The sequence below is a fragment of the Myiozetetes cayanensis genome, unplaced genomic scaffold (genome assembly GCF_022539395.1).
Source record: "Myiozetetes cayanensis isolate MyiCay16 unplaced genomic scaffold, myiCay2020 scf5-8, whole genome shotgun sequence".
Classification (NCBI taxonomy): Eukaryota; Metazoa; Chordata; class Aves; order Passeriformes; family Tyrannidae; genus Myiozetetes; species Myiozetetes cayanensis.
The window spans coordinates 41,515,518-41,542,611 of NW_026087742.1; the positions used below are offsets into that span (position 1 = coordinate 41,515,518).

Genomic DNA, 27,094 nt, shown 5'->3' on the forward strand with positions numbered 1-27,094 from the left:
GAAGCTCATTCTTAACATCATGTAGCTGATCCTTGTACCTTTTTTACTAAGGTCTCTAAAGTAACATAAATATTCATGAGTGCAACACTCACAGATATGAAGCCATTTACTCAAATTGTAATAAAGCCTTTGAAGCACTTTAAAAGTCAAGAGCACAGCCATCTTCTGGAGGGTGCCCTTTGCATTAGAGATGTCAGGTGTTGCAGGCAGAGAGCAGTTATGAAAGTAAGTTCTACAGAGGTGAAGAAATATGGCCAGAGACAAAGAGAGCAAGAACTGAAAGTTCACGCATATTGCTATTTAATTAAGAATCTCTACAATGAAAAAAAAAACATACTGAAAATGCTCTGTAGAAAAACCATACCAAAAAAGTTAATTTAGCTTTGTTATAAAGGCAGTGTGGAGGGGATGCCATGATACCACCTTTTTTCTGAAGGCAAAGATGACAGGGGGCAATGCAAGGCACGCAGAGAGGTATTTAGCTGTGTCACCATAGGAACCGTTCTGCATGTAGGAGCAAAAGAGCTTGAGTGATGGAAGCATTTAGTGAAGGGGAAGAAAACCAACCAAACAGTACCAAAAAACCTGAAATGTAAGATCAGCTACAATGTACTATGACTGGAAGACAGCTGAATCTGTGTGGTGCCTGAGTAAATCAAGATTAGAATGGAAGCCTGGTTCAGTTCAACGCAAAGACAATGCAGATGCAGAGTAAAATATGCAGTAATCACAGAAGGGAATTCTAAAGCAATCCAGAGAATTATACAGTGAGAAAAAAATATGTATTTTCCACACATAGCAGTGGAAACAAGCTATGTTTCCTTGGAAACATAAAAACAAAAGTTATATGACCTTCTGTCAGCAACATTTTCTGAGACAAAAGTAGGAACTATATTCAAGGTTTGATCTTAGTATTATGTACTTTTTAGGTAAACTAGAGTTATTGCTCTGAAATGAGCAGAGTAATTCCAGTATAAAATCAGCTTGTTCTTCAGAATGTAAATATGCAATTAGTTTTATTTGCAAAGATTTATTTACATTATTATTTGGTTTTGAAAACAAGTCTATTCTGAGCCTTAAATTTTGTGGATAATTGTAACACAAATCCAAACTGGGATTTTCAGCACATATATACAGCACATCAAATCAAATAGTTTTGGTTCTGAGCCCCTTTGGATGTTATAGACTTAAAATATCAGGGCTAGGCTAATGTTTAAGCTAATTCCTGCTAAAGCCTATGTATGTAATATAGCTTTTGAAAAACACAGCAGTAGCAGCCACAAAAACAACATAATCAGTCACACACTTAAAGTAAAGCATCTAGAAAGGCAAACTTATGTAGTAGAACATCAGCTTCCATACACATCATCTCAAACCTTTGAGCTCTCAACAGGCTTACTGGGTTGTGATATAAAAACATATGATTAAAAGAGGAGAAAGATTGTGACCATTCCCACTGGTCTAATATGTCATCTGGCAACCTTTTACATTAATTAAATCCTCCTCTGCCTAGAGCATGGCCATTCATATCGCATATCTCTTAAGAAACCGCCAGGACCTAGATTACTCTGGTTTAGGAGTACCTTCAACACTCCCTGCACAACAATAAACACACACAAGCTAACAACAAACAGGAAGATAATTACTCCAACCTTCAGTGAAGTAAAGTATTGGAAAATTCTTGCGAGTAGGCAAACTAGCGGCAAAATAAAACCTAGAAACAATTTAAAATGGCATTTGATCATTTTATGAAAAAGTTAACTGCAATCACTGGAAATTGGAGCCTTTAGGGTCCTAAAAATATGCAGTTACTGGGATTATAATGAAAAATATACAACACGATGAAAATTACATTTAGTAAAGTCAGAACTGAAAAAAACAAAAAGATTTGTTACAGAGGATGAAACGGAAAATGAAGATATCTAGAATATTAACAAAGGAGTAAATTACAGATTTATGTAATAAGACTACATAAAAGTACTAAAATAGTTGAATATAGCTAAAACAATGAAGAAAATAACTGAACATAGTGCTACAATCTTTTAGATAGGTTACTTACTCTCCTAATAGCTGTGAGCAATTAATTTACTTTTTCCAAATGGGACTGATGCCTATTTCACTAGACAGAGCTGATCTGAAATGTAGCTAATGTTTCTAATGTGTCCCATCAGTCTCTAATTTCCTACAGAATGACTCTAAACCAAAACTCTACATTTGACAAGGAAGTATTATTAGTTATGAGTGTTTAAAAAAGCTGCTTCTTCTCTGGAAAAGAGAAATATAGTGACATTACTAAAACATTAAACATAATTTCAATCATAAAGATTTCCATGGAAAGGGTGCTGAGTGTTTTACCTCCTAGAAAGAAAAGAGGGAAAACACTTACTACATCAACTGATATTATTAAAATCAAAGAAGCACTCTGAAAATGTGAAGGGATGAGGAGGAAAACTGAGATTTTTTTAAGTGTTTTCCAGGCTGTATAGTTCCTGAAATGGGGGCATGAGGGAGTCATAACTACTCTAATCAAAACAGATTCAAATGCAGGTGCATTTGTGATAAAATTAAATCCAAATAGGTGCCTTCAGCAGAGCAGCAACACCCTCATGGGCATTCCCAGTGAGAATCGCTTCACTCAGCACCCCAGAACATTGCTTCCTGACACCAGCAGCCACGAAACAGCTTGTGTAGAGATTATTTATAGATTTTGGTATGTTGACGTAAATTCTGAAGAACAAAGTTCATGAATGATAAATTCCTTGATTCTGGTAGAGATGTGGTTTTATCTGCTAAGATTATTGCTCTAATGTTTTAGTGTGCCTTGGAAACTAATTAATTAGATTGGTACTTTGCTGTGCTAATATAACAGAGAAAAAGATGATGATGATCCTACCCCAACCAGTATAAAGTCCATATTAAGTTTGAGAGGTTTTTCTCTACCAAATATCAAGGTCAGACTTTTATGTTAAATTACATTTCTTCCTTTGTACTCTGTTTGAAATTGATCATGGTTCAGACAGTCATTCATTATCGTTCATAAACATTATTTCATTAAAGCAATTCAACTTGAGCAGAGAATTAAAGGATAGATTTCGATTTCAGCACTTCATACTTATCCTGGTAATAGCTATAAGCAGAATTTTTCTGTGTACCTCTAAAACTCAACTTCACTGTGAGAACAACACCTGAGGAAGAGCAAAGATGGGGGCTACATCCCAGCAGGTCCCTTCCCATAAATCCTGCAACGGGCTGGAATTAGCCCACACTATTTGCATTCTCAGTGTAAATTGAAATTTAAACTACCTTAATCCATAAACAAAAAGGTATTTCTGTTTCCTTATCTTCTTCATCCCCATCAAAAGACATGATATTTTCAGAAAATTCCAAGATTCAAATATCTAAATGTGTTATGGTAATAGTTTTACACTACAGAAATGGTAAATCTAAAAATCAGTACATCTAGACAGTGAAATACAAACTAAATTGTAAAAGGGGACAAAAAAGATATGCACACGTGCTATTCCACGTATTTAGCGCCTCACAGTAGAGCAAGGACACAGAATGGCATACTGCTACGCTGACCAGGATTTCAGATGCCATTTTTGGTTTTAAAGGCTTGCCCTTGCAGACAAAAGCAAAATACAGAGGCTGTTTTTCTTTGGTTTTAAAAACCAGTAGGTACAATTTTATGACACAGTTTTATTTAGTTTTCTATTGCCTTTTCTTCTGACAGATTCAGCTCTAAAGAATGACTCTGAATAGCCACCCTACTCCCCTGATTGTTCAGAAAGTGTTCTGCCATTGCCACATCTGTCTTTGGCCAGACTTTTGGCTTCTCTATCTGTTACCGTTTTACACTTGTACTTCCTAGGTCTAGCATTGTCTTAACAATTGTTTTTTTTCTGATACTCATTTGCCATTGAATCTTACAGACTTTTAAAAAATAAAATCTTACAGGGTTTAATATTATAATATTTTTTTAGATATTCTTAAGAGTTTTTAATTGGAAGGGCTTTCTGCTGTCCCAGCAGATGGATTCAGCTCAAGGTCTTTGTTGACTGGATCTGACAACAAACTATAAATGGTTTGGACTGTGAAAATGATATCGGGGCTGCTGGTTTGGACTTCTGTCAACACATAGCATGGCTTATCATGTGATGTTGTGTTTAGCCAACAGTTTCATACCAAAGCAAAGAAACATTTTGTTCTTATTGGATATTTGAAATCAACATCAACTTACTCAAACCCCAGTATCATATTTATTACTATAGATTATCTCCCCCGTGAAAGAGTCCATTAATAAACAAAGAATATTTAGACAGTCACATCATAACTGAAAAAACCACAGAAAACATCAAATGTTATAACTACACTCTAACCGTCAAGTTATACTAGAAAAATTTACACCTTTTTAAAATAATTTTTCTCTGTTCCTTTTTCCCTTCCTACTTAAAATGTTGGTGTTTTTTTTACTTGAAGAGTCAATGAAACTTCTAAGTTACATCACACAATGAGGCAGCTTATGGCAGATCAGTCTCTTTATGGACATAAGGCACCAAAAAGAAAAATATTCACATTCAAACAACTCAGCATATCCGCTGCCTTACAGAACAGGAAGCCTGGGTGCTGAGCTTCATGAGCAAGTTCAAAGAGATAGAGCTTTGCTCTCACTGGCTTCTCCTATCAGAAGATAGTAGGATTGGAAGATGTATAAAAAGGATTCAGGATTGTTTTTCAAACAAACAGTATTTGTTTATATCTTGGTTCAGATTTGAAGATAGAGTCAGAACAGATCCACTCTATTTAGTACTGTGCAGTGTCTAATATATACAGCCTCTTACTGATTTACACAGAATTTTATACAGATTTTGAACACTTAATTTTACAAGAAAATCACTCACTAACTGGAATATGTATGATTCAGACGACTTGTATTTTCAAAAACAACAGAGAAGAAAACATTTTAAAACTCTAATTAAAAACTATCTAGTTAAAGCATTAGGGAACTTCACCAGTCATTAACAGTAGCACAAACCAGCCTCACTTACCAAGTAACAAGGGCAATTCAAGGGGAATCTTACTCATCATGGGTGCCTCCTCCAAGGCCTACTGTCCTAAACAAAAACCTAAAGTACTGGGAGGTAATGTCTTCTTTCATCTAAAGAAGACTTTTAATGCAGTGTATCTTGTATTGCTTTTCATATTCTACATGAACAGGAAATAAATAAGGTTTTACTTGGCAAGATGGATTCAGAGAAAGGAACTGTTTTATTTGACACTGATGGGCAAACACTTCAAAAGAAAAATGTTGCAAATGCCTGACAGGACAGAGATACTCTACACACCGTTGCAATGTGAACTCCTAAAATAAATGCTTATTTTTAATTAATCAATGTTTTTCCCAATACAAGCATATATAAATAATTATATATATGGCATCACTGTCTACCTGCTATCAGAGTATCTATGCAAGGTGCACTCTGTTATGATGTACACACTATGATTAACCAAAGAGCATGGTATAAACAAGGACTACAGATATTATGTTTTTATAAAAGCAAACATGGCTACATGCCATATTTTAGACCAATTAAGATATAATTTAAAAATATTACATTAATATTATTGTTACTAAATTTGAAAGTAAGAAATTCTAAATTTTTAAATATCGACAGTGGTATAATCAAAACGTGCTGATGACTACTCATGTTTTTCTATTTACTTAGCAGAAATCTTTAAAGTAAAAAATGAAAACCCTTCAATGGGAAATGCAAAAAGGAAATCCAGCAAACTAGTACTCTCAAAAGTAAGTACATTAGTGGATAATCAGCTGCATTACATTACATAAGTAAAAAGGTATTTATTCACCTCTCCTTCTCAGACGTCTGTGCAAAGCAGATAAGAAAGGCTACCATAGAAGTGTTCTTTCTCTCCTAAACAAAATGCAAGGCAACAGAAGATCAGACTTTCTGAATTTTACTTGAGTTATATGATATGGTGGTTCTGTAATTCAAAAAATAGGGTACTTGAAGAAATATATTTTTGTTTGTTTTCACCTTAGATAAAATCCTGCCTGCCTCTTTTACAGAAATTTTCACAAATCCTGTTGAATTCGGTGAAGACAGAACTTTTCTTCCAACAAAGATCAGCACTACTAAACATTTTAGCACCAAGCTTTTGGGCAAGTGCAGTGTCAAGTACAAGATTCTGTCTGGCTATCTCAGATAGCCTCAGAAAACTCTCATTTGCCTTTATAAGAACTCATTTGTTTCCTATAGCTTTTTAGCTTTTTCCAAAGCCCTATGTTTTGCAAAAATATATCTGTAACAAACATATTAGCAGTAAATGGGTCCCAGTAACTAGGGCACTCAGGTAAACTTTTCAGGATGGTTCTGATCCCAGTTTAAAACAAGCTTTCCCCTCCCACTCCTCTGGGAGAGGTTATTTTAAATCTAGATCACTTTCATGAACAAGAACAGAGAGTTATATTATTAGGTTCTTCTCACAGATCTACAGTAGCAGATTGACAAATACCCTTTACTGATACATTTCTTCAAAGGGAATAAACCTACAAAATAAATTAATTTCTCAGTCTTAATTCTGCTAAAGGGAAGACAGCTTTACTCATGTCCTTCATATCCCTGCTGTGGGATATCAGTATTGCTCAGTAGAATGTCTTATTTCTGTTAATTTTCTCTAACTCAAGTGGGAAAGCACTAGGCAGCCTTTAGGTAGATTACTACCTGAAAACACAAATGCTTGAAGAATTACACGGGGAAAGATCTGTTAAGCTTGAACTCCCAAGGCATTTTTTTATGATTCACACAGCACTTCTTTCAAAGAATTAAGCCTTATGCTTTTTAATCTGTGCAGGGATCAGAAATTTTCTCTTTCTTTTTTTTTTTTTTTTTTAATTCCACAACGTTATGAAATACTGATCATCTGTAAAATTTTCACTTCAGCAGATACAATGCACAAACACATGCAGATACTCTAAAAATGTTAACATCTCTTCAGCTTGTTAGAAAACAGAATCTGTTTTTGCTTTGCATGTAATCCTTCTGCTTCCCCAGTCACGCACTCAAGTTCTGTTAGAACAGCAACCACTGACACTTGCTGTATAATCCACAGTGTAAAGCAATTAACAGAGGGAAGCTTAAGGACATCTCTGATCTGGAAACTAGATATTTCTGCCTTAAATTTGAATATTGCTTAGCTGGGAAAAGTGTTACAATAAGGTCTCCTTTCCAAAAGGGACCCTCAATAGGAAAGTACTCTTGCATTTGCTTAAAGAAGCCTCCTGAGTATCCACTTCTGTGAAGACTATTTACAGGAGTAAAAATTTGCAGTGGTGTGTCCATTAATTTGGATCACTCACTCCTAGAATTATTTTCAAATACAAGGGCTACCACAGCTGAAGGGTTGAGGCTTCTCACCAGGCAAGGACCTTGAGACCCTGAAGAACCTCAGCTGTGCTTTGCTTCAAGGAGAAGCATATTGCACAAGTAAACCTTGCCCACAGAGAGGGGAGGAGGATTCCCTCTGCTTCAAACTGCTCAAGAAAACAGATAAGCTGAAGGCAGTTATAGACAAAGGCATTAGAAGATAGCCAAACAGAGAGGCATATGTCCCAGAATAACTTTTTTCAAAAACATCTAGTCTTCACAGCAAGTGAAGAGCCAGAGTCCTGGTTTAGAAAGGTGGTTCTACAAAGAGAGGAGTATGAAGATAGGTGAGAGAGAGAGCAGAAAGACTTCTGTAAGGTCATTAGCTCTTTTACAGCCACTCATGCTCTGGGAGACATTTGGACAACTTCCATGCCCATGGACCCTCATGACGTTGTTTTCCTGTGGATACTGATTAGTCTGTTGACCCGCTGTTGGGGAAAGCTGCAGCATTGCTCAGCCCACAACCCCTGGCGCCAGCATGGCTCAGGCACAGTGTCACACCAGCAGCCATGGCTTGGCTCCTCATTCACCGGCCAGGTTGCACCAGTTTAGAGGTGGATGGAGCTCATCCACATTTTCCATCAAAATACCACACAGGGTATATTACAGTTATTTGTGTGTCCACTGTATCTCCTGGCCAGTCTTGCCAATGATGAGTTCAAGATGTGGGAGCAATGGACTAACATGTCCTTCAAAGTTTCACCCAGCAGGACCATTTCCACAGAGTTGCTTTTTATCCTTCTCCAGTAATGACTCAGATCAGCATTTGACAACTTCACTATAACATCTGCTAGTAAAATAAGCCCAGGAATTGGCCTAAAAGAGTCATTTGTAGCTGAAAGCAAACTCAGAAATAAACACTTGGGTGGATAATCAATCAGTTCTTTCAACTCATAATTTTTTTAGAGCTGTATTTTGGCACACTTCTGATTTTACACTGATTATTAATTGATAATTTTTTTACATTTTCATTAATTAATAATACTACAATCTCCAGTTTTACAATGACTATAGAAAGAAGTCTTAAAATGTCAATCAAATAAACATTTTCAAAAACATAAAGCTTTTACAATATTTTAAGTCACAAGTTCTTGAATGGTAAATATTTTTTTTAGCCAAAAGGCTTTTCTAAAAAGGAAAACAAGAGAATTATTTATGATTGCATCTCTTTTAAACTAAAAGAATACAGCACTATAGTATTGATGACATTAATGACTCCTATATAGAAACAGAAGTCTAATTCCCCAAACATGCCATATGGACAGCTTCTGTTACGAAAAGAGATTCATACCCAAGGCATTTGTAGGAGCATTCACCAAATAAATTTTCTCCATTTCATCCTCACAGAAAGGTTTGGGTTTGAAGGGACCTTAAGGATTATCTAATTCCACCCACCCTGCCATGGACAAGGACACCTTCCCCTAGACCATGTTGCTCAAAGCCCCATCCAGCCTGGCCTTGAACACTTCCAGGGATGAGACATTGACAACATCTACGGGAAACCTGTTCCAGTGCCTCACCACCCTCACAGAAACTAATTTCTTCCTGATATCTATTCTAAGTCTATTCTCTTTCGTTTTAAAGCCATTAGCCCTTGTCCTATCAGTAGATGCCCTTGTAAAAAGTTCCTCTCCAGCTCTTTTAAAGCCCTCTTTAGATACTGGAAGGCTGACATAAAGGCTCTGCTTCTCCAGGCTGAACAGCCACAGCTCTCTCAATGCCAAATGAGACTTGTTTTTTCCTTTTCTTTCTCAAAACAAATACCTTCTCCCAAAGTTGCAACTGGACTGATGACAACCAGTAAGACAAATCAAGATGTAACATCTTACTTATCCTGAGCAGAGACAGGCTTTGGTCCCAGAGTAGCAGCACGATGATGGACTTAGTTTAGAATTGTAACTTGATTTATGTCATCAGTTAGGGGTCAGGAGATCCTGAGCACATCCACTAGGAGTTCTCTTTGGTTTTATACTCTCAGGCACATCTGCACACCTGACTACCCTAATACTCACTGATTTAAATGGGTTTTTCTGTTCCTACAGGTGTTTCACAGACTATTCTACTAAAAAATTTGTAATTTCTGGACAGTGTAAACAGTGGGCCAGTAGGATGATTTTTCAAGTCCTGCTAGTCCTGTAGGGTACCCTGCTGTGTTCACAACATTCAGTGAGCCCCTATATAATTATATGACACCATGGGAAAATACCAGAATCAGTGCAGTAAGCCAGTTATTTTTAAATACTGTTTATGGATTTGTAAGTGTTATTCCCATGTCCCCAGAACTCTCTGTGGAGTTCCCCATCACCCAAAATGGTTCCAAAAGTCTTTCAGGACCCTCTGATGCTGCTGAACATAGCTAGGAAACCTCTTAGATGTTTCTGCATTTTTGGCTGACAGAAAATATTCTCTGTTATTTTATCCTCCTATTCCCAGGAACAAATGCCAGAAACTGAATGTTCAAGACACAGAACAGAAGTTATCCAATAACTGAATTTGAAGCCTTCCTGAGCAAAGAGGAAATAGACTGAATCAGCAGTCCACTGAGATGAGTGAGAAAATTTGATGCCCTTTTAATATGTTCCATGCTTCTTTCACATGAAAATTAAACAACACTGCTTGTCTGCACAGCACTCACATTGCTGCCATAGACAATATTTTTATAGCATATTTTTCCTTTAAAATGAAAAACTAAATACAATTCAGTGAAGCTGGAAAATTGAAGTTCTTTCAGTATGAAGTATCTCCTTTAATCTTTGCCAGGCACTGGTATTTTTCCCTTTGGTTCTCAGTGGAGCTCAAATTAACACAGCCTCATCTGTTCTTTCCTTGGTAGCTCTCCTCTATTGGCATTAACAGAATTCTTGAAAATAGAGGATCTCTTCATTACTTTTGCCTGACTTCTACCAGGTGCAATGTCCATGGAGGCAGAAAGTACTTTCACAGAGGAGTCATCCAAAAGTCGGTACTGCAAAGGACTCTGAGCCACAGCAGGCACAGCTGAAAACAATCGTCAGGCTTTGTTAATCCATTCTAACATCCCCTCTGCTGGGTGCCTTTGGAGTAACTAAGCAGAAAGCACCAACAGTTTTACAAAGAAAATGCAACAATTCTTTTAAGTTGAACACTTAAAGTATAATTAATTTAGCATTCACTGGGCTTTCCCCACAGAAGTTTTATACTAATACAAGAAATCAGCCTGTGTTGAATTTTGTAAGATCATTTTTAATACAATCCCTTTCTAATCAAGGTCATCCAGATAAGGAGAAGCTACTTGATGACTGAAATAATCCCACAACTTTCTGGGGCGAGTAGGATCAAAAGGCGAATTTAAGATGTAAAGATCCTTAGTATCAGTGGAAGGAGAGGACATAACCGCATCCCCCAATTCACATCTCATGCCTATTCTGCAGACCATGTCTCAGTGTAACTGAACTTCCCTTCTCAAAAAACCAAAACAGAAGCATGTGCCAAGGTGTTGCAGAGGCACCTACCCCCATCACACACAGAACCAAAAAGAAGTTAGTCTGCCCAGTTGCTACTTTCTTCCTCAAGCCATTGGGCATGACTTCACTTTTGTTTGGGGACAGATGTATTGGCCCTTCAATAGCCATGACTGAAGACTTTAAAGTTATCTCAGTTCAAATAGCTCTGCCCATTAAAATACTTGCTTGAGAAATGGATTTATTAATAGATTGCTTGCAAATTTGTGGTCATTCTTCAAATTCTTTTAAACACAGCACTTGGCTTTTATTTTATGAATTTTCAGAGGCAGTTATCTTTGTAACCTGTCAGTCTAAGCCATCTTTTTTTAAACACTTCAACATATTATCTGTACTGTTTTAAGGAGGATCCCCTAGACACAGCAAATAATAGCTAAAATCTCTATTTATGCAGATCACACAATAGGTTCATAGCAGTTCCTTCTAGGCATAAGGTAAAAAGAATTAAACCTTTAAGTTCTCAGAGAGAAAGAAAGGTAATGTGAAAATGAAAACAGAATATATTTCTGATATAGTTGCACAAAACCTGCTTTGCCTGTGGGCCCACAGCAGAATGAGAATCATTACAGAAAAAAGCTGTGCAGAATGAACAAGAAGATCAATTTCTGTTCTTCGAAAGAAAGAAAGGAACAGAGTAAAAAGTATTATAAAATACATAAAACTCACAAGGCAGACAGAAACTACATTGGTCAAAATGTTCAAAATAATATTTAAATATGTCTTCACCTAGGACTGAATTTTAAAATGTTTACATTTTTTTGAGGTGTTGAAGCACCTCAAATTGTTAATTGTTTGCAATCCACAAAGAGGAAAAAGTTTATTCTCTTTTAAGTAAAGAGGAAAATTATGTGTTATGAATATCTTACATGCTTGTACTGTGTCCATGAAAAAAGAACATTTAATTCTTTTCTCAGATACTCACTAAGTCCTCACTTGTAAAAGCCAAAGGTTATTGACAGGAACAAATCATATAAATATTATTTTATGGGTTAAATCATTTCACTCTCTTTAATCATGATGATATGAGGTGGATGCTATACACTTTTTAAAAGGAAATGTATCCTAGATAGTTTAGCTGAAGGCCATGTGAATATGTATATATATGGTTATAAAGGGTATATTCAAAAAAACAACGAATGACACAAACTAAAATATTTGAGGAATCCTCAAGACAGCTCATTACAAATATCTGGATCTTTTTTTCCCCTGTGATTGCTTAGTACCAGTAGAAGAACCTGGGCACATCCCTGTGTTCTCTCTAAGCTTTGTGGTTTATGTAACTTCTAACATGTTGGTTAGTGAGGTAACTTCGGCCTTAACACGTCCTAAAAACCCACAAGTGACAAAGGGTAGCAAATCCACAGTTATCCAACCACTGCTCTGCCTAGCTGGGCTGTAAGCTTGAATTGTGTCTACATCCTCAGCAGTGTAAAGAATTGTAAAGGAAAGGCTCATCCTTCCTGACTGAATATTCTGGCTTCCTCAGCTATTTCATTGCCAAACACATGCTGAAATGATGATGAGCACTACTAGCATGGGCCACCTGGCTGCAGGTGATCTGCTGTTATTGAGACTCTCAGTCTCTTGGAGGACTCTGCAAAAAAGACAAAGGGTAAATATCACCCTTCCTTGGCAAGAGCAAAAGGCAGCAAAATGTTACCTAGTCAAACTTGTTCACATCCAGTACTGCTCAGACATATCAGAAACACTGTACCTGGCTAGGTATTAGCAAATCAGCACCTGGCTTTAGTGTCTCGACTCTTTCAATTCACAAGTGTCTCAGTCTTTCATACTACTGCATTCCTAATGCAAAATCAGCTAGGTGTTATTTCACAGTAATATTCCCTCTGATTAGAGTCATATGACCTACAAAATCTATAATGACCGATTCAGCTACATTCCCAGAATATAAATGGGTCAAACACATGTACAAGTCACAGCAAAGTAATTTGCTATTAACTGTCTATTTTGCAAGGATCCATGGACCAGCAAGTTCATATTTCATAGAGAGTCTCTGAATTTCAGAGCTTTGCTTCCGTGGAAATAAAGCATGTAGAATCCTAGTGAGCATGAGTAAATTAACATATTTAGAGTCACTCCATATTGTCAATTACAATTTAAACTCAAAAGACTAGATATTTAGGAGATATGAATGGAGGAAACAAGACAAGTAGTTTAAACTGGTCCAAAACTACTAGGCAACACTCAAAACCAAATAGTAAGGGTCCTAATTTGAGATTTGAAGACAAAATTTCAGGTGAAGGGAAAAAGTGCTAAGCTTCCTCTTTCATGTGGGCTCTTTGGCCGTGCAGTGTCATTTTGCAAGTAACCTGGGGTAACTCAGGCTTGTTCTCAGGCACAGAGCATGTTCCCAGGTGTAGGGTTAGCAGGAGGTTTGGCATTTCTTGGGTAGAAATGATGTTACAACTGAAAGCTGATCAACACACGTAGTGCCAGCCCTCGCATTCACTGCCCCTCACAGCAATAAACTCAAGTGTTTATGCTCAGAGGCACACCTAGATGTTCTCAGGGGCTCTGACTTCCCACTCGTGTGCTTGTGAGAGCTCATGCACAAAGCCCATTCAATCCACAGGGAGACACTCGGGCTTTCCCCTATCTTTTTAAGTCCACTTCAGCCTCTGCAAAGAGATACAGAAAAGAAATCTTAGCTTGGCTTCATGCATTGCCCAGTTGCAAATCCCAGGACAGGAACAGGAAAGGTAAACAGTGACTGAATGTTTCTGCTTTGATTCAACCATCCCAGGAAAAATGGCCTTTTATTGACATCACACCTATTCAGATTAGATGCCGTGAAAAGCAAAGTCACTCAGAAACTCAGATAAGCAAACGAGGAAAAGGATAAAAGTGTATTGTGAATAATCAATACTTAATTTTAGTCAGTGGAAGAACGAGGTCAGGAAAAAAGCATTCCAGAAAATCAAACTAAGTTGTGTCTGAGTATTCTCACCTTCTAATGTAAAAGTTAATGAAATGCACTTTTTTGGTTCCAGTTATGATATAGTGTAATTTAGAAACCCATTCAAAAGCCTTCAGTCAAATAGAGAATGATGGACATTTTCATGTCCAAGCAGCTTCCTTACTATAAAAAATTATACAAATCGTAAGAGGGAATAGCTTACCATGGAGTCAAATTGTTTTAATAACCACTTCAGTCAACAAAACAATTTCCAAACAGCTTCTTTAGTTTTCAGCTAATGGAAATGAGAAGGAAGTATTTTACCTTTAGATTGTTACACTTCAGTCTTGTCACTGAAAACATATTTAAAATGACATTTTCATTTGCCTGTCTTAAAGAAGAAATTAACAATTCTGGGCCAGTTTCACAATATTAAGGTTCTCCAATGCACAACTGTTCACAAGATAAGAAACTCCTGTCATCTATTGTTTCTCGTAACCCACCACAATCTCTAGAAGCAGTCAAGCCAGCCAATCCAATCCATCTTGAAAAGCGTCAAAGCCCATACACGTTTTGACAAGAAAATGGGTGGGATATTACCATTAGCAGAAATAGAAGACACAAATTTGATTCTGAGAGCTCCATGAGCCTGCAAAGCAATGGGAGCTTAGTGTCAAAAGCTGACCGACTGTGAATAAATCAGCTCTAGGAAAAAAATAGAATTCCTAGATCGTAAGTGACAGATGTCCCTTACGCTAGAATGACTTTCAGGCCATTTCACTTGAATTTTATTAGGAGAGGAGGAAAAACACAGTTACTGAGAAAAGAACAAAACACACGACTGTGTGCAGTGGGTTTTAAATTACTCTGCCACTGTCAGGACTGCTCATTTCATTCAGCTGGTCCAGAACAAAAATACAGAAGTAGCAGATAAAGAATATAAAGTATAAATCTCAGTATAAAAAGGGGGACAATGTGGCATTTAAAAAGCATTATTTTTACACAGTTTCCAATGATCAATAAACACAATGAGAAAGTTCTTTGCTTTTGCAATGGGTAACTAGGCTTCCTTTATAGTTGCTCCACTCTGTTCATAATGGCCCCACAGACCTGGGTGAAAGTGGCCAGAGAACTCTTATCTTCACAGTTTCTAGTAAACAGTGGACCTTTTGTCCACAGGATGCCACAGAAGCTGACAGTATGAATTTGCCTGGTTCAAGAGGTGCTAGAGAAAATAATCGAGGAGTGGTTGTGGGCAAGGCTATCAGGTGCCACATCCTGGATACCACTGTAAGAGGATGTGCTTTTATCCTCAGAGAGCTAAAAGCTAGGAAGGTGTTTTACAGAAAAGAGCATAGCAGGCTTGAACGTTTTCTTACCTATTTCATTAAGGATTGTCTGTTGGTCACTCGAAGAATCAGCATGCTGGTCTAGGTGGACTTTTCATCACAGAATCATACAATATCCTGAGTTGGAAGGGACCCACAAGGATCATTATAGTCCAACTCTTGGCCACATACAGGACAGCCCCAAGAATCACACCATGTACCTGAGAGTGTTGTCCAAGCACTTCTTGAATTCTGGGAGGCTTGGTGCTGTGACCACTTCCCTGGGGAGCCTGTTCCAGTGCCCAACCACCCTCTGAGTGAAGAACCTTTTCCTAATATCTAACCTAAGCCTCTCCTGACACAGCTTCAGGCCATTTCCTCAGATCATGCCTCTGGTCATCAGAGTGAAGTGCCTCTCTGCTTCCCCTTGTGAAGAAACTGTGGACCGTGATGTGGTCTCCCCTCAGTCTCCTTTTCTACACGCTGAACAGACCAAGTGACCTCAGCTGCTTCTCATGCAGCTTCCCCTCAAGGCCATTCACCATCCTTGTAGCTCTCCTTTGGATGCTCTCTAATGGCTTAATATCCTTCTTATATTGTGGCACCCAAAACTGCACACAGTATTCAAGGTGAGGCTGCACCAGTGCAGAGCAGAGCAGAACAATCACCTCCCTCAACCAGCTGGTGATGCTTTGCCTGATTCTCCCTGGGACACTGTTTCCCTCCTGGCTGCCAGGGCACTGCTGACTCATATTCAACTTACTGTCGACTAGGACCCCCAGGTCCCTTTCCATGGCACTCATTCTCCAATCTGTATGTATATCCAGGGTTGCCCCATCATACATGGCAAATACACAGCTGAGTGACTGAAAGGAGTATTTGACTTAAAGATGGCACCTGTGCTACGGAAGAAAGACTAGACGAATAACATCTCCATTAAACAAAACAATGAAAATGAACAGGGGAAATTCCCACTGTCTTCCACTGAATCAGCCTACCTTTTAAAATGAACAGTTGTTTATTACTCAGCACTTTTAAAAATCTGACCATTTACTATATGTCTACCTGAACACTTTAGAATCTTACCTTTCAGATACAGGGTAGGTTGGTTGTTTGTTTTTTGTTTGTTTTTTTTTAATGTTGGCTCTGGTCTGGTTGATTTTTATTTATTTTTCATCTATCTAAATCAGTACACTGGGACAAAGTCCTGCTGGGGCAGTCTAGCTCATTCACCACAAACCTCTCCTCCCCACTGACAACAGATGAGGCACTGGCTCAGACAGCCTGCACCATCAGTAGAGCTATAAAAAGCCTTCTCTACTATTCTGTTGGACTTTTTATAATTACAGAATTGGTGTCTCTTGAAAATCTGAATTATATGTGGCATTTGGAATTTCTTACAATACAAAAATTTCAAAGGCTTATTTTTGTCAAACCCAGTGTTTCATATTTTAAATGTTGTATTATAATTTATAACGTGCAACTTTTTCCTAATAAGAAGTATTTTATACCTAAAATTATTGAACAAAGCATTTTGACTCACATACATAAACAAATTAAATTTTTTGCCAGAACACATTTTGCTGAACTGTTAACTGGGAAGTTATGATTTTAATAAAATGTCATATTCAACATGAATATATTCCACCAGAATTAAAGTCTGGATACCTCCAATAATGCAGTTTTAGCTGCCAGCTTTATTCTTAGACAAGGTCCAAAAGTGCTCACAGGCCTAAGTCAAAGGCCAGTGAGTATCCTTATAAAAACTGATTTATTTCAAAGGTGGAAAAGGGCTGTTAGTTTGAGCAGAAGAGCAACAACACAAAGAAAATACAGCTGCACAGTATCTGGCAGGGAACAAAATCATTTCTTTCACGATTCACTTTCAACTTTCTTGCCAAGTGCATGCCAAGTCACAGTTTCAGAAAGCTGCCCACAAACCAGTGCTAGTAGGGTTCATCCTGTCAATCAAGTCCTCCCCAAGAGGACTGAGCCTGGATCGAAGCCTCAGGGATTGTGGGTCTCTGTGAGGGCAGCCCCACCTCCTCTCAATCTGCCCAGCACTTATGGCACAGGAGTGGCATGTGAGGAGGACGTTAGCCAGAAGCAGAATACCAGAAGAGTCATTCCTTGTATTCCCATTCAGCTAAAAATTGAAGCAATTCCAGCCATCTCACTGTACTGTCAAGGAGACGAGTATTTATAACTTGTCACAGATGGCCTTGCTCATTATTATAGTCAGAAAACGACTGCACTCAGGAAGTACCTATCAGGTGCTTCCAGCCCTTGTCTGGTCAAGAAATGGTGGGAGGGACACCAACCTCTACTCCTCTACATGCACAACTTACTACTGGGTTATTGGCTCTCTCACATGTCACTACCTTCATGGGAAGGAAACCTCAGTGGATGGGCTTGACATGGATTTGAGAACACTCAGTTCAGACCTAGTCCTCTCAGCTTAAATTATTTCTTATTCCATACGTGATTCCACTAACATTCTTTAAACTACTGTGAAGTACTGTTGTGTTAAATATGTGTGAGGCTATAAGCTATCAATCCCAAATGGTTACCTGTCTCAATAAATGTATTTTTGATTGTTGCAATAAATAATTGCTCCCAGAGAGGGAGGTTTAGAATGAGTTTCCTGAGGGAGGTGAAATAGCAACATTTATGACCTTGTTATTTAGGGATAATACCCAAAATTTGGAAAATCTGACCAGATGCTAATGAAGCTCTCCAGTTAAAAGCACAAAAAACCCCTAAATAAAAACTAGTCTGAAATGTGAAAAACAACAGAATGTTTCTATAAACAAAAAACAATTACAATTTAGCTGCATGAAAAAATGGGAAACCTCAGAAATTAAGTTTTTATACATCTAAATACCTCTTTACTAGGAATCCTGATCTAAAGACAGTCATTATTGTTCATATAGAAAATTTTCAACATGCAAAATAATCAAGAGGAAAAACCCAAAGCAGTAGTGTGGGTAACTTGATCACTGCAGAAAATAAAATTGAAGGACAGAAGGATGGAGGCAAGAAAGGATGGAAGCAAATCATCGCATCCTGTCTTACTCTAGATTACTTTGTAGAATTCAATTATCCACAGGCTTACAAGTGGGTTTAATTGCAAACTTATAAGTACAGGTAAAGTCAGTAAGAGTGAAGACCTAATGCTTAGTGCTTTGTGGAATACATTGTCCACGTGTTTATTGTATAATGGAGCTGAAATATCAGCCAAGCAAACACTAAAACATTAGAATTATGACTCAGAAGTACAGATACTGTTGAAAATTGGAATTAAAGCTAAGTTTCCATATTCTTCAGTGGGGAGTTCTTTTCTCCTGTTTGGTCCCTAGAACAATGGGGTCCTGTAAATGCTATGAGTTCCAAGGAATAGCTGATGACACATCAAATTAACAAAACTATCAAATTAATGAAAGCTTTGCTGAGATATTAATGCATGAGGCTGTGCTTCTGCAAAGGTATGTATATACAGCTCCACAGGAAGTGTGTCACTTATCACCCAGACCTCAAAGGCCTTACGTTTAGGATAGTGTTATTTATTCCAGTGATTCAAATACCAGTAAATTGAAACACACAAAAAAGCCTTTATATTAATGGGACAAGCACTAAGCACCCTGAAAGTCAGGACAGGTGGGATCTTTCATTTTGCTTATGGGTGTTTAGTTAGAGAAAGATCATGATTTGTGATCTACTTTCAACTTAACACAGAGCTGGTGTCAATCTTTCTCACTGCAAATCTGAAAAAAATATGTAATTTATGTATTGAAATGAAGATAAAGGTCTTCTGTTCATTGCAAAGCCCTTTAATTGGTTTTTTTTGGTTGGTTTGGTTGTTGTTTTTTTTTGGCTGTTTTTTGGTTTTTTTGGGGTTTTTTTTTGAGGAAACACTAAGCTATCTGAACAGCTTCGAAAATGCAGCAGAGCTGTCTGAGTCACATGCCTACAACTGTCATTTAAGGTAACCAAGTCTGAAAAGTGGTGGTTATTGCAAAGCCAGAATTCTCTAAAAAAAGAGAGATAAACAGCTATAAGTGCTATGCAATTGCAGTATGAACTGAATAGAGGTGTGTTAAAGAGAAATAGGTAAATACCTAAGTCAGTAACTCATTACTCTTAAGCAGCGTCATGCTTACAGCCACTGATCTACCTGCCTAATATTCGACTTCCAAACAAGTGTTTGCAAACTGGAAAGAATTCCTAAACAAGCTATGTGAGTGATGTGAGCTATGGGAAAATAATACGGCACGCAGTTCCCAAGGCTCAGTCTACTTTTTTTATCCATAAAGGACTTCAGCATGACATAAACTGTATTGCTGTGTCTCTTCTCTCAAAACCTATGTAAGCAAGAGAACCACAGGTTCCAAAACTGTGAAACCTTTCATTTTTTAAAAAAGGTAATATCTATCAAAATGCATCACATGCTGACCGTTTTTATAACTATTTGCAAACAAAAACTTCTGTAAAATGCTTATAAAATGTCTGAGACAGAAGAAAATATCTCTTAGCTAAACTGATGTTCTCAAATTAATTCCTATGCCTGCAGCACAACACTTACCTTAGCTCCCCTGCACCTCACCATCACCCTTTTCTCTTTCATTTACACCTTACTCTTCAAGACACAATTTTTCTCCTAACTGCTGGCAGAGAAAGGATTTCTTTTACTGCCATCCCCTTTTACCTGCTTCTATGGTGCTAGTACTGACACTTGCTGTCCAGGGTCTCACTCTACACATGACTTTAAGATACAGAGGGTCACTCTCCCAAGTGGTAAGTGGACCCAGCACTGATTCAATTCATTACCCACCTGTAATGACACATGGTACAAACCACAGCAATGACACAAGGATGCACTCAGAACTGTATGGCTTGATGGTACAGAAAAACCATTTCAAGTGAAAGCTGCTTCCCAAACTGGCTGCTAAACTGTGCCCCTAGCAAGCTCCACTCCTGCCACTTTTCCTAAGAGCAAGCCACAAGAATATGAAACTTGCCCAGCTAAGAGAATATATTGTGTTTAACTTACAATTAAATAGGGGAAAAGGCTTTAAAAGCCTCCCTCCCAGACCTAAATTGTCTTCTTTTTCAGAGTGATTTACAGCGGATTCATGAAGGGCAGAGGACAGTTGAAGGGCTGCGACTGCCCCAGGGCAGGGGAAGGTGTCTGAGAAGGATAAGCAGACTCCACAGGAGGAAGGTGTATGAAACGAGACTCTTTCACATGAGAAATAATTATGTCAAACTCCCTTTTGATTTCAAGTATATCGAATTACATCAACTAACTCAAAATGAAAAGCACTAGTTTGCTTCTCTTGAGGGAACATATTGTTTCCAGAGGAAAATGCACCAGAAACAGGTTTGTTGTTTCATCCAAAGAGTAGTACCAAAGAGGAGTTGGAAACCATCACTGCTGTAAGAAGTGGCTATATTTTGAATCACAGAAACACAAATTGGTTTGGATCGGAAGAGACCTTAAAGATCATCCAGTTCCACCCTGCGCTGGGTAGAGACACCTTTCACTAAACCAGCTTGCTCAAAGCTCCATTCAACCCGGCCTTGAACACTTCCAGGGATGGGGCATCCACGGCTTCTCTGGGAAATCTGTTCCAGTGAATAAAGAATTTCTTCATAATATCCAATCTAAACCTACCCTCTTTCAGTTTAAAGCCATTCCCCCTTGTCCTATCACTACAGGTCCTTGTGAAAAGTCCCTCTCCAGCTTTCTTGTAGGCCTCCTCTATGTACTAGATGGTGCTATGAGGTCTCACACCCCCTAGGGCTGTCTTTAGGGAGTAGGGGGTGACTGCTGCTACTCCTGGCCCTGCCTATACCTCAACAGCCCCTCTGGTGAAAGCTACCAGCTCCTGGTGGTTCTGGCACTCCCTGGGGTTCCTCTGGCTCAACTGCAATCCTCTACTGCTCTGTGGGATGTGCCTGCACTGGGACTATCACCTTGGTGAACTGAAAAGAACCCAGAACTCAATATGCGATTACCACAGGAGTTTTTCTAAAATGCTGACCCAGTGCAGGCAGCAAAACTAGGCTAGAGTTTCTCAAGCTGTATCCAGATCACCTAAATGGTCAATGTTGCACCCATAGGCAGAACTTAGGTGTCTAGGGAGATTGAAATGAGTATTCTTGGGGGCTATCTCGTAAAACTCCTGGAAATTAATAATTCATTCAATTACGGCAGCAGTGTTTCCAAGGCATCGACACACAAGCCTTAAGCAAGCCTTAGTGTTAGCCTTATGTAGCTTGGTGCATAAAAGCTGGAACCCAGCTTCACACCAAGAAGCATTCCTGTAATTCAAGGATAGGCAATGAGACAAACTCCATCCAACCTTTGGAGAAGTACCCTCTAAAGACGCATTCTCAGCTTATTCACCTGGAGTGCACTGAACTCAACACAGGGCTCACTAGTTAAGGCAGCTGTCTCCTACAACACTGAGGTGAAAAGGCAGTGTAGGAGGACAAGTGCCTATTTAAATGACTGAAAAGCATTAAAACTGGCATAAGTGATGCTCTGTACCACTTACAGCTCTTGTTTACTTGAGTGCGGGGTGAGAGGTAAGAAGAAACATATAGGAAAGCAGCATTCCAAAACAGGAAAATAAGATATAATAAAGTGGCAATGATACCCCTACAGTGAGAATCTTTCAAAAAAACTACTGAAAGCTACTCCCTAGTAAATGCCTTAAAACCTACTATTGTTACCATAATATAGCTGGAGTGAAATTAAGGATTACCTATAGGTATTTTATAAAATTCCTCATCCTTTTGATTTAAGCAGCACTATTCAACTCCACATTGCGGAATTTTCTGAATGGCAATGTCACAATTTGCTACAGCATCGCAGGCAAAGTTTATAAATAATTTAGGAAAATATTCACTTGGCTGGGGAATATCACTTAGACCTTTTTTGCAAGGCGTGAGCGAGCTTTCTAAGCGCACAGGACTTGAGCTGCTTTTCTCTGAGTAAATAATCCTCTCCCATCACACACATATAAGCACATCCCCTTGCAAATTAATGTTCTTACCTTATCTTTACTTTCAGAGTCGGAATCCTCAAGTTTGGTCCGAATGACAAAGGGAGTAGATAATCTCAGGAGAACTCGTTCAAATGTGGCACTGATTTTAGGAGAAACTATGTCGAAGCAGTCTTGGAATTTCAGGGTTTTATGAGTGTCACATCTGAGCTGCTTCCTAAGACCTTCTCCAAGCTGGAGAATCAGCATGTTTGGATCAAACATCAGGTGAAAGGGGAAAGCTCTGCAGAAGGTGCTGATGCTAATCCTCAGGTCTAAAGGGGACTGGGAAGTTCCTGGTGGAAGTGCTTTTGTGATATTTGCATTTTCGTGTTCTTTGATAAGGAAAGTCAGACAACTGCAGTTACCTGGGTTTGTCCCCTCTGAACACAGCTTATCATTTGTGACCTGTTCTACTTCCACTTCCAAGTGGTAAATCTTCTTTGCTGCTGCTTTTATCATTCCTGTCATTGCAAATCCCACAATCTGATGTGGGTGAAAGTAATGAAGCATGAGATTGCCTTCAGGGAGTTCTTTGCATAGGAAAGAAGGGGATTCCAGGGTGGCCTGTCTTCCAAATGAAGTTCTAATATGCTCCAGCAAAGCATCAAAGCCATTGAAGAAGTCTTGAAGGGTCCCACCTACAGCTCGAAGAACTCTTTCATTCTCATCAAAGCAGATATTGAAGAATTCCTCCCCAAACTTTTCTTGCATTTCCTCAAACTTCAGACCTATAGGGCAAGGAGACACTGATATCAATAATATAATATTGTTACTGTGTCATATTTTCCCTTTGTCCTCTATTTGCCCAGTATATTTCCAAGTCAGTGAGAGTGGCTTTTTCACTGGATACCTAAGCCATGGGTTTTCTGTGGTGGGTGGGAATAACCATAGAAGCCATTTTTGCCTGTCATTTTAAGTCATCATGCTTTCAGCTTGCTGTCTCAGTTATTTGGGGGCCTGTCTCCTTTTCCCTGCCAGAATCCAGGATACATTACAACTTCCCTGACTTTTGCATGTCACATGCAGTCCACTGTGTAAATGCACCCAGCCATGGCTGCATCCCTTCCACTGCTGACCTTCCTCAATCACAAATGAAGCTTCTACTTTTATAATGCCTCTGTGAGGGATCCAGCTCTCCCCAGCTTCAAGAATAAGCTACTGAAAGAGCTCAAAGTTAGGTGTTTGGCTTTCCATAAGCAATGTAAAAACCCTGCAGTCAGATGACACTTTAATAGCTGGTGGAGTGGTGTTGTGCATTTTGGGGTTTTTTTTCAGACAAAATACTTTTATCATTATAGGCATTAGGCTCTGCCAGAAGATACAAAGGAATAATTACTTCTTTTTGGTTGCCTGCAAAGGAGAGAAAAGCTTTTCAATTTTAAGCTTCTACCTACACTCACCCATCCTTAAAAATCCTGCCTGCCTCAGAGGAATCTAAACTGCCTAGATGGGACAACTCTGATATCTCACAATGTCACTTCAGATTTCCATCACAGAAATTCAAAAGGTTTTGATTTACAGAGGTGATAAGACTGGCATTGCTGAAGGGATAAAAAAATATCAGTAATGGAAATGCATCAGATCCTGTTCTAGTTTGTTATTTATCATCCTAAGGTAACTTAGAAAAATATTTTTGCTATGGTTATTAAACATCTTCCTCTGTTTTATTTCAAGGAAGGCATGCTCTGTTAAGTTTTGTCAGTATATAATCCCTATATCACAGCAGAGTTACAAAATTCATCAGATATGTTTGTATTGTTTTAAGATGTAGTAGAGTAAAAAGAAGTATGAATCAGCTGTATGTGAACTACAAATATCCAGTAAGAATTTTCAAAGGAAATTAATATAGGAATAAACATAGTTCCTTCAATGTATTAAAACCAAATCACATCACATTTCAATCAACTAGTCAAACACCTTAATATTTATCTTAAATTCAAACAGAAATGAAGGGCAGTTATTTCTTTCCTGAGGACACAAAAGGCCCTTTATCTTTACCTGTATTCAGCATTCTTTACAGCATTGATAATATCCCAGCGGATCACTGAACTTCGCATTGTTTAGATTGATTGGAGGTTTGGGAAGAACAGTGATTCGTGACTTTTATGCCCAAGAGGTATAATGGGACAGAAGAAGCCATATTGTTTGCAGACAATAACCTTTAATAATTTCAAGGCAGTGTCTGAACTGCCTTATGCACACATACATAGTTATAATGATCAATATTCACAAGGGATGTGAGTGTTCCCCAGCTTTGCAATCTGCAATGATAGTTTTGTTTGGAACTTTTATGATTAATAGCAGATTAAAATTCATAAAATTACATATATAAATACGACAACATGAGAACATGACAAAGCATATTTTATAAGAGAGGTAATAGTAGTAATTTTGGAAAGTTTACTCAAATGTCATTAGTCATAATCAAATTTGGCCACTAAACTAGGTTATTACAAAAATATTCCCAGGATCTTTTATGACCACAGATGGTCAGCTCTGTGGTTAAGCCAAAAGAAAGTACCTCTGGTACACAATGCCCCCTAATATCCTGATTCAGAAGACTGTGTGCCAATTCCTGACTTATTACCACTACGTCTGTATAACATGGTGCTGTAATATCTTACACAAATATACTCACTATAACCCAAAAATAATTAATTTCTAACCCATACCAATAATGTCATAACTGGATATTAAAAGCAAGAAGCTAAGAAATCATCATATTCACATGTATACACAAACAGATATTCACTCTTTGAAATCTCATTGTTCTGTAGAGTGAACTGTGAGCAGTTTTAGTCTGTGTGTAAAAGTGAGCCGTCTAGCTGGGGCACCCGAGGCTGTAAGATTGCACAGGCTCTGAAAGCATGGGAACAGGACAGCATCAGAAACCCTGGGGCTATTCAGACAAATGACCAAACACATCCCACAAAGCTGCCCAAAAAAACAATAGAGGTGAACTCTCTTTAATGTGTATTATAAAATTACAGTAAAACAGTCAGTTGCCCTGGCGCCACTAACTGAAAATAAAGTTTGCAGACTGATCACTCCTGTACTTTACTGCTACATATGCAAGCCTCATCTCATTATAATTAATGTGAATCTCAGTATTTGGCCCAAGGTTTTGCTGATTGCTTTAGCTTGGTCTTGTTATCCACTCTGGAGGATTGCCTATTCAATCTGGGTACAATATTCTGACTCCAAGTAACATGAATTATACTATGAAATTTAGGTAAATTACCTGGCTCAAGGACGTGCTACTACTTTTAAAAACATTTTAGCTTGGAATTGAGTTACACACAGTACCAGCAGAAAATGAGATCAGTTCTAATAGAAAAATGGGTATGACCAAACTCAACCTAACTGCTGGTCTGCCTTAGACAGGAATTTTCTCTGTAACAACAGACATTATGAGACACTATGAGATACTGAGAAAATTTAAATTAAATCAAACAACTCTCTAAAACAAAAATGCATAATGTACCTATCAGGGAAGTTTTTTCCTAAGCCTTATAAACAAGAGATCATTTTTACTTGAAGCATATTTTTCCCTTAAACCAAAAATATCTATGTAATAAATTCTTGTTATACAAAACACACACATTTCTGTACAAGGGTTTTTGCTTCAGTGATGTGCTTGTGTGAAGTGGCACAAAATATTTTGTATGTATTTTTACTGACTTATTCCTGCCTCTCCTATTGAAAAAAATGATGAACAGATGCATACCTAGCATTAACTCTGTAAATACTTCATTATAATGTTTTCATTATAATCTTCTACATATAAATGATCACAATCTTCTGAATATCTTCTGTGTTTTCTCCCTACACATATCACTATACATACCTGCTGTAGTTTAAGCCCAGCTGGCAACTAAACACCATGCAGCCACCTGCTCACCCCCTAACCCCGGTGGAATGGGGGGAAGAATCAAAAGTAAAACTAGTAGGTTGAGATAAGAACAATTTAATAATTGAAACAAAAGGAAATAACAAAGAAAAACAAGTGATGCTCAATGTAACTGCTCACCACCCACTGACCATTGCCAGACCTTGTCCCTGAACCCAGACTGGCCCCCCTTCTGGGTAACTCCACCAGTTTATGTAGTGGACATGATGTTCTGTGGTACGGAATATCCCTTTGGCCTCCCAGCTATGCTCCTTCCCAGCTTTGTTGTGCCCCTCCTTACTGGCAGAGCATGAGGCACAAAGAAAGTCCTTGACTTAGGATAAATACTACTTAGCAACAACCAAAACATCAGTCTGTTATCAACATTATTTTCATGCTGAATCCAAAACACAGCTCTATACCAGCTACTGAGAAGAAATTAACCCTATCCCAGATGAAACTGGGATAATACCAGATTGGGAGATAGTTTTATTGCACATAGAAAAACATGCTTGTCAAAAAAGAATGAATCCCAGAATTCATTATCTCTATAGTGCAAACTTTATTACATTTGGAGACCTCCACAGCATAGTTACTACCTTTAAAAATTACATTCAGTATGATTTCCAATTTCAAAGTATTTTGTACTTTTTTCTTCTTCTTTTATTCTGAGAAAAGACAAAATCAAAATAATCTTTTTTATAACTTTCAGGTTATACACATACATAAACAGTCCAATCTTTTCAAACTCATCTCACATTAAATCGTTTCTCTGTTTGATTTTGCAGTGGGATAATTCAAATTGAAGATGGCACTGAAAATGTGAGTCAACTTCTGTTCAGCAAAATCGACAATTTGCTATCACTTTCTGAAAAGCAGGTATTTCCATTCTTTCTTTTTCACTGTGGACCTCTAAGCAAAATTTTCATTCAGCTACCCAGAAAACAATAATATTTGCTA

General features: G+C 38.1%; 1 protein-coding gene across 1 annotated transcript in view; it reads right to left on the bottom strand.

The window, feature by feature from the left end:
- GUCY1A2 (guanylate cyclase 1 soluble subunit alpha 2) overlaps nt 1-27,094 on the bottom strand; it is a 154,941-nt gene that overhangs the window by 103,405 nt on the left and 24,442 nt on the right. The window contains exon 4 of the mRNA XM_050333617.1: nt 22,255-22,973. Within this exon, the coding sequence (XP_050189574.1) occupies nt 22,255-22,973 (719 nt within the window). The remainder of the gene's footprint in view (nt 1-22,254; nt 22,974-27,094) is intronic.